The 8,079-nt window shown below is 43.1% G+C and overlaps 3 protein-coding genes across 3 annotated transcripts; 1 reads left to right on the plus strand and 2 right to left on the minus strand.

The window, feature by feature from the left end:
- The first annotated feature begins 428 nt into the window (after positions 1–428).
- grhpra (glyoxylate reductase/hydroxypyruvate reductase a) lies at positions 429–3,800 on the plus strand. Its single transcript, XM_068586519.1, has 9 exons — positions 429–650; positions 892–1,022; positions 1,662–1,734; positions 1,822–1,938; positions 2,031–2,119; positions 2,313–2,414; positions 2,574–2,709; positions 2,909–3,039; positions 3,147–3,800. The coding sequence occupies exons 1-9, from the start codon at positions 565–567 to the stop codon at positions 3,266–3,268; spliced, it is 987 nt and encodes a 328-aa protein (XP_068442620.1). The 5' UTR covers positions 429–564; the 3' UTR covers positions 3,269–3,800.
- A 79-nt stretch (positions 3,801–3,879) lies between these two features.
- Positions 3,880–6,626, minus strand: LOC137791499 (zinc finger and BTB domain-containing protein 5-like). Its single transcript, XM_068586494.1, has one exon. It carries the CDS (start codon positions 6,202–6,204, stop codon positions 4,168–4,170), a length of 2,037 nt encoding a protein of 678 aa, XP_068442595.1. The 5' UTR covers positions 6,205–6,626; the 3' UTR covers positions 3,880–4,167.
- Positions 6,627–6,963: 337 nt separating this feature from the next.
- On the minus strand, positions 6,964–7,970 carry tomm5 (translocase of outer mitochondrial membrane 5 homolog (yeast)). The gene is made up of 2 exons (XM_068592484.1): positions 7,767–7,970; positions 6,964–7,427 (listed from the first exon to the last, which is right to left on the minus strand). Exons 1-2 carry the CDS (start codon positions 7,885–7,887, stop codon positions 7,393–7,395), a joined length of 156 nt encoding a protein of 51 aa, XP_068448585.1. The 5' UTR covers positions 7,888–7,970; the 3' UTR covers positions 6,964–7,392.
- Positions 7,971–8,079: the final 109 nt, after the last annotated feature.

Consider the following 8,079-nt stretch of genomic DNA (forward strand, 5'->3'; position numbering starts at 1 on the left):
ACGACGTCGCTATAATGACGTCATACGTAAAGACAATTTGGGTGCACGTCGACACTTGCGGTTGTCACCAAAAATAAAATAAAGAAGCTTATTTAAAAATGGTTTTGAATCACATTTCAATTACAGTTTATTTGACAATTTTCTCACAGATATATTAATAACAAATATATAAAACAGCTGAACGATCACAGAGCCAAGTGTTAATAGATTGTCAATGTATTTAGTCTTTGGCGACTATTTAACATCCGAACAGTCAAGACGATTTTTTAAATTCAATCTTTGACATTGAATTGAACAGGTAATGAGTAGTAAAAGTGTTAAACACGTCCATCAGTGAAGAAGATTAATACAACCACCAGGCACCAGACAAACTAACTACTCACCACGCATGCGCAGTACTATAAAAGCAAGCACTTCCTGGTGTCTTACGGAGGAAAGTGTAGTTTTCTCAGAGTGTCAAGCAAACATTCAAGGTTAAAATCTGTCTGGGCTTCCGGACTACCCTTAGAGTCACACGGCCTTCTGTCCGAAGAGGACATAACTTCATTTCGACGGTTCAATGAGATGCAAAGAGTTGGAAAACTCATGAAAGTGTTCGTGACGAGACGCATCCCGCAGGAGGGGATGAAGATCCTGTCAGCGGGGGGAGTGTATGCATTTTTTAAAATTTACAATTGGCAAAGCAGCGTTTATTTTACTTATTTATTGCTTTCTGCTTCCATATGTGAAGACAGTCTTCAGCTGTACTTGGATTCGTGTCACACGTCTGTGTAGCTATACTGTCGTCTCACAGACGTCAGTCAGCTTCGCTACCATGTCCCTTAAATCCTCAACTATGCCTGAATGTCGGGCCCTCATGCATTTGGTCCTTCTCTGTCTCCACGTGAACAGGTGTGAGGTGTCTCTGTGGGACTCGGATGAACCCGTGCAAAGGGCAGACCTGCTCAAAGGTGTGCAGGGGGCTCATGGTCTTCTGTGTCTGCTGTCAGACCGGATCGATGCAGAGGTTCTGGATGCAGCAGGTACTTTATACAGCACATACAGCTGCTACATCTCACATAGCAGCAGGAATTTGGCCATTCAAGCTTTGAAAACAAGCAATAAAATTACAAGGACACACATACATTACATGTATCAGAAAACTAAGACACATACAAGTAGGGCTGCAAAGGACAATGGTTGTATTTTCATTATCGAGTAACCCATTAATTAATATTGTTTATTTTATGAATCGTCATTAAGATATTCTCGGAGCCTATAATATTTTTGGAGTATTTGTATGCTTTTATTACAGATAGTGGTCAAGAAATGAAGACAGGGAGAAGTAACTGATCCCTACTTAGATTTATATAATTGTTACAATTCATGATCAGCATCTTAACCCCTTAACACTTTGATTTAATAAATGTAAGACAATAAACATTACATATTCTAAGGGGACACAATTATATGAAACAGAAAAGCTACACATTCAACCAACCAGAGTTTCTTCGCATAGTAAACTATTATAAAATGATTACTTAATTGTCCAAATTGTTGAAGATTTATTGCCTCATGATCAGCTAATGGATCGAGCCACCCATCATCTCAGCTCTAATGAAAACAGTAGTTCACTAAGTGTCTGCATTTAAGTGTTTCAACTGGTCCGTCTCTGATTCCAGGGCCAAACCTGAAAGTGATCAGCACCCTGTCCGTGGGATTTGACCACTTGGCACTTGACGAAATAAAAAAACGGTACCTCATGCTTATAAAAATAACCTTCAAATTGGCGGGTGAAGTTTCAAGTGGCTTCTGAGTTCTATTGGTGTCTGTTTTCCACAGTGGTATACGCGTTGGATACACTCCAGATGTCCTGACTGATGCCACAGCAGAACTGACTGTAGCTCTTCTGCTGGCAGCTGCTCGCAGATTACCAGAAGGAGTGGAGGAGGTCAAAAAGTCAGTCTCACCATGTTCCACATTTACACTAATCAGTGTCTCATTTGATTGAGAGACACACTGGTCATGTAGTCTCTTCCCTTCTTTCTCAGTGGAGGCTGGAGCTCGTGGAAGCCTCTCTGGTTGTGTGGTTACGGTCTGTCTGGCAGCACAGTAGGAGTCATCGGCTTGGGACGCATCGGTAAGGCTTGCTATTGCTGCTGTAGTTACTTTGGCCCCTTACATTCACAGTAATAATAGGATATAATGTCATATAACTAGATTATTTAGCTAAATCCAGTGCGGTCATAACTAACTAGCATTGTGTGATATTATTTTCCCGACAAAGTCTAAGACCGGCTTGTTGGTGAATACCTGATTTTGCTTGTGTTCAGGCATGGCCATTGCTCGGAGACTTATGCCCTTTGGAGTGAACAGGCTGTTATATTCTGGGAGAACAGCCAAAGCCTACGCTTCAGAAGTGAACGGAGAGTTTGGTAAGAAAAATAGAGAAACATACACAGTGAAAGGGGACAGAAGAAGTGAAAATAAAATAAGATTATACAACAATAATATAAATAAAGGCTTTTGGTGAGAAAGTCTTCACATTTGATCAGTTTCCTCTTTGGTTCCTCCTTCTCTTGTCTGTTGAACAGTTCCCCTGGACACACTTCTGTCTGAGAGCGACTTCATAGTTGTTTCCTGCTCCCTGACACCAGAAACCGGGGGGTTGTGTGACAAAGCCTTCTTCAGCAAGATGAAAAACACGGCAGTCTTCGTCAACACAAGCAGGTACACTTCCAAAGCAGCGCAAACATGGGTGTGCAGAGCACACTGTGTGCACTATGGGAGAAGCATTGGTTTGGAAACCTACTCTTTACTGATTGATTTACCTTTTTAAGAGTATAAAATATGTCCTGTATTTCTGACACCAGTTGTGCGTGCGGTTAAAATACGTAAAGATGATGATGTGGGGAATTATTGGTTGTAGGGGAACTGTGGTAAACCAGGAGGATCTGTACGAGGCTTTGAGCAGCGGACAGATAGCTGCAGCTGGACTAGATGTCACAACACCTGAGCCACTCCCAACAAACCACCCTCTTCTAACATTAAAAAACTGTGGTGAGTAGACGGGATGGGAAACACGGAGACGTGTTGTTGTTTTTCGGGGCCTCTTTTCCCACTTCATCTTTTTAACTGAATTTTCTGTCCTCTCCTTTCTTGTGCAGTGGTGTTGCCACATATCGGCAGTGCCACCTACTCCACAAGAGGCATCATGGGAGCTTTGTCAGCTCAAAACTTGCTGTCAGGTTTACAAGGCACAGACATGCCGAGTGAACTCACCTTCTAGCCTGCTGCCTCCTCTGGCGCTACTATAACAGAGGCGGTAATGTTCTGGTCTAGTCATGAGCTCCTGTGTGAGATCAACATGAGGGAAAATATACTAATACTATTGTAGTTTAGATTATGCTCAGATACATGTTTTCATCTTATCAGTGTTAACTTGATAGTTTTATTTCATTCTGTCACATGTGCTGAGTTTTAATATACAGTAGGTTTAGTAAGAAAATGCACGGTGGAAGGTTTTGTCATCTCATACATGTATATTCAAGTTCTTGAAAAGAAAGCTAATGAATAAACTATCAGCACTCCTTAATATTAGCTCTTATCAGAACACACTACATGCTCAGAATTGCAGTTCCACTGCAAAAAACATTTCTCATTTGCATTTAAAATGTATCGTAAAGATTGGCGTTATACCTCCAAGTCTGCACTTTATTCAGATGTTAATGCTGTCAATGATGCCACAGAACTGTACAACACTCCAGTTTTGTGTAAAATGTGATTTCTCTGAATAATAAAAAGTTATGGCCCAGTTTAAATGCGCTGTGTGTGTGTGTGTGTGTGTGTGTGTGTGTAGAAATGTATCATGCCCAAAATAGATTGAAGATCAATAACAAATAAATTATAATAATTTATTCTTTTATCACTCAATGTCACTCATAGCACCAGTCAAGGAGGATATTTTCAGTGTATTCAGTTTGACAACATGTGTATTTGTTCTATTTTATGGAACATTTTCTAAAAACAAGATGGTTGAGAACTTAAACAATACAAGAATTACATAAGCAAACTTTCTTTGAATTCATTGTAATACACAATACAAAATTAATCGGAAGTGTGTTGGGTAATAAAAAATCTAGTTTACCGAGTAAATATTTTCAAAGAATTCTGTTGAGTAAGTGCAGGTCACAACAAGGTATCTGCGAAAGATTGATCATCTTTCCAGTTTAGGCAGGTGTTTTTCGAGTGCTTATACAGATGAGAGGACTGGCTGAAGCGCTTGCCACACTTTGGACAGGGATAGGGCTTTTCTCCTGTGTGGACGCGAATGTGTTTCTTACAGTCAGTAAGGTTCATGAAGGTCTTGCAGCAGATTTTGCAGGCGTACTTCTTGTCCCCTTCCACCAACAGCACGTGGTCTTCAGCAGCTGCTTTCTTGCACTTGGACAGAACATCCTCTGAAGCCCTGGTTAGAGGCGGACGTTCAGCAGCGTCCCCCGCCGACGCTGAGGAGCAATCTGTGCCAGCTTCTGATCCAGGCAGAACTTTAGGGGCAATGCGACGGAAGGTTGTTGCTGCTGAGTTTTTTCCGGCCCAAGAGGGTTGGATGAGGGAGGTTTCTAGACCAAGGCCTGGTCGGATGCCACTCAGGAACCCTGCTAAGGAGTTTTGTGTGGGCTGAAGGATCAGTGTGTCATTGAAACCAGGACCCTGAGTTGGGAGAAGCTGCTGCAATGGGACAGGGGTTACTGGAAAAACTAGTGAGGAATCAGAAGACTGAGCAGAAGAGACTCCTTCTGAGTTGTGATACAGCTCACCAGTATCTCCAGCAGCTGCAGAAGCATCACTGGCAGTAGCAGCAGCAGTAGCAGCAGCAGTGAGGCTTGCTAGGCTGTCTTCTTCCTCCAGAGCTCCCATTACACTTTCACTGCTGGGATTGAGGAAACAGGAAAAAGCAAGTTCGGACAGGCTGTCTAGGCCTTCACTGTCTACTGACCCTTCACCCAAATGTCCAGCCTCTCTCTGTGCATCAGTTTGAAGCTCTGCACACAGCTGAGATTGTAAAGAGCTAACATCACACTCGGTTGGGCAGATGGTGCCTAATTTGTCCTCATGTAGTTGGGCTTCAAAATTATCTGTGCAATCTTGTGGTGGAGATAGAGGAGAATTGTTTGCAAGACTTGGGGAGTAGGAGCTCATATTTTCCCTTTTTACCTCAATCATTGCCATCTTTGGCTCCTCTCCCTCCTCATCCCCTTCTTCTCCCACCTTTACTTTGACCACAGTGTCTCCCTCTGTATCTCCCTTCTTCCATGCACCAACACCTCCCGTGCTGCAGTCCGATTGGCTCGGCAGCTGGATCTCCTCTGACTCTCCCTTAGTTGCTTCATATTTCTCCTCTACCTCCTCTTCCTCGCCTCGGTTCTCCCAGAGTCCGTCGTTCGTCTTCAGGCAGTCCGGAGACAGCAGCTCCTGTCCACCCTCCTCTGCACTGACGACGCTTCTAGTTACTGTCGGCGAACACTCTTTATAGTTTCCCTCAGCCAGTCTGCAGGATCTCTTTCTGCCACCGAGCTCGTCCTCGTGAGACTTCCTCTTGTGCCTTAAAAATGGCGCGGCACACGACTCCCCAATCATTTTCTCCATCAACCCCTGGTCTTCAACCCCACCAGACTGACTAACCTCCACTCCCACTTCCTCGTCATCGATGCACTCCTCCATCATGACAGACGTGGCTTGTAGCAGCAATGCAGAGGACGGAAACTGCTGCTGCTGTTGCACTGACCTCCAGCCTTTCGGGGGCGATGCAGGAAAGTTTTTCCTGGACAGGTGGAGCTTGCAGGCCTTAACCACAGTGTTTAGATGCAGGTGCGATGCCGCCAACAGTACATCCATCACATTGGAGGCCCCTGGAGAGAGGGTGGAGGTGTAAATCATGTCAAGTAAGGTGGAGAAGGCCTCTGGGGTCACCACCTCTGGATCTAGCTCCAACACACTGGGGCCGCTGCCTCCACCTAAGTCAGCTCCTGGTCTACCAACCTCATCCCCACTGTCATTGGAGCTCAGAAGAGCCCTGAAGTGGGAGCTGCATGCGGCCAGGATGGAGCGGTGAGCCTGGAAGCTCTGGCCTCCAACCACCACCACACAGTCACACAGCTGAGCATGGAGGCGCTGGTGGTTGAGCTGGTTGAAAATGTGCTGGAAATGACTTGGGAAGTCCATAATAGGCGGTGAAGTGCGTTATTTAATATCACTGGTGCTATTGCGTAGCATCCGTTACAGTAACACAACGAAGATCGTTGTCAGGAGCAACGCTGTCAAACGCTTATTTCCATCCTCTTCTTTTATCCGCTGAACATGTCTCCAAGTGTCTCATGGGCCTACCTCCGTTGTGATTAGTAATGCATTGTCTGTTGTCTGTTTCCGACCGATGCTCTGGAGTATGGGCGGGCCTGGTCCAACAATAACACGGAAGGATGCGTCGCGGTCTCAAGCTTCGTCTCCGAGAACCGCCGGATGTCTACACAGCGTTTCTTCTCCTGCTAACTCAACTATAATAGACAACAACTTGTTGTTACGGTTACTATTCATGTTACCATTTAAGAGCGCTCACACTGTCAGCCGGTTTAGCCCGATGCCTCCATTGTTCATCTCATTCAACTTCAGAATAAGGCGACACCGCCCCCAGGTGGTGATCATGTGGAAGTGCAAACGGAATTTAATTTTGGTACACTTTTAGCCATAACTGGCAAAAACTAACTGATTTGTACATATTGATCAGTTTTTTTAAATAGCATGTAAATTGTGCTTATATTAATTCATATTTGCATTCTAAACTAATGTTTTGCCAATTTATGAGTCTATAAAGTAAATACAAACAATTAGATGCTTAGTAGAGCATCCTACTGGAAAAAGCTACAAACTATTAATACTCTAAGAAATTTACATTGAAAACATAAATCCCAAAACACTTATCTTGGTCATTTTTTTATTTTCATGATTACATTAAGATTTAAAACTCATTCATGAAAATGTTCACCCTAGAGTCTACATTTGTAAAGCAGTTTGACAGTGTACGCTCAATATGTGCAGGACTGAGCAGATCTGCAATGTAAAAACAAACCAACAAAATAAAGATGGTTTTCTTTTAATAATGTGCAAACATGGCAGACATACACACTCAAACCTTGCACTTAACAACAATGACAATCTGTTTAACAACAAAGGCAGACTACATTTTACAAAAAGGAATAAGGAGAAATGAGACAAAAGGTGTTTCCCCAGGTGTAGGGATGGACCGACTGCTGGTCTCCAACACAATTAGCAGTAATGGCCCCAGTTGTCTTCTGCTGATGAACCAATGTGTCTCTGATGGGGAAAGCTCTCAGTGGAAAATACATGATGCTCCGCTTATATGCTGTCCAGCTTCTTTAAAACATATGGGGCTGTAAAAAAAACAAAACACAGATTATTAGATAATATTTTAAGGATGCATTTATATTCTCTGGGATGAAGGCAAGTGTGGTTGTGACAGTGTACACACCATACACGGCAAATAACCTATATTTGGGTATGCTTGAGTTTACTCTCGTGCATACATTGATTATCACATGCACAAAGTGACAAAACATTATTCAAATGAGCCCTTTTTTTATTTGACACATTTATTAATTTAACACCAATTCCGATTGGAACCAAATACACTATATTGTTAAATATAACTATTTAAGTGTTACTGCTGTGTAGTATTTTGCTAAATGTCAATGTCATCTGCCTGTACTCACTGGCTCGGAGAAGGGCGACGTAAATAAGAAAGTTCCGTACAGATGAGACGACATCTTGTCGCATTTTCTTCTTCATCTCGTCTGGGTCCATTTTAGGCCCGAGTCCTTCCAGTTTGAACATTATCGCTGGTTTAACTGGGTCTTGTTCTTGGGTCTGTCTTTCGTGTGGAGAATTTACCGTCTCAGGAGCGTGGATGAAATGATCTATACCGGAAGTACGTACAAACGGAAGTTGCGAAATCAACGGCGCCCATGGAGGGACACATTTTTAAAAAAGCACATGAACAAATGTGGCCCCCTAGAAATTATTTAG

This window comes from Clinocottus analis, unplaced genomic scaffold (assembly GCF_023055335.1).
Source record: "Clinocottus analis isolate CAN_PGR_092001 unplaced genomic scaffold, fCliAna1.0.p SCAF_10, whole genome shotgun sequence".
Taxonomy (NCBI): domain Eukaryota; kingdom Metazoa; phylum Chordata; class Actinopteri; order Perciformes; family Cottidae; genus Clinocottus; species Clinocottus analis.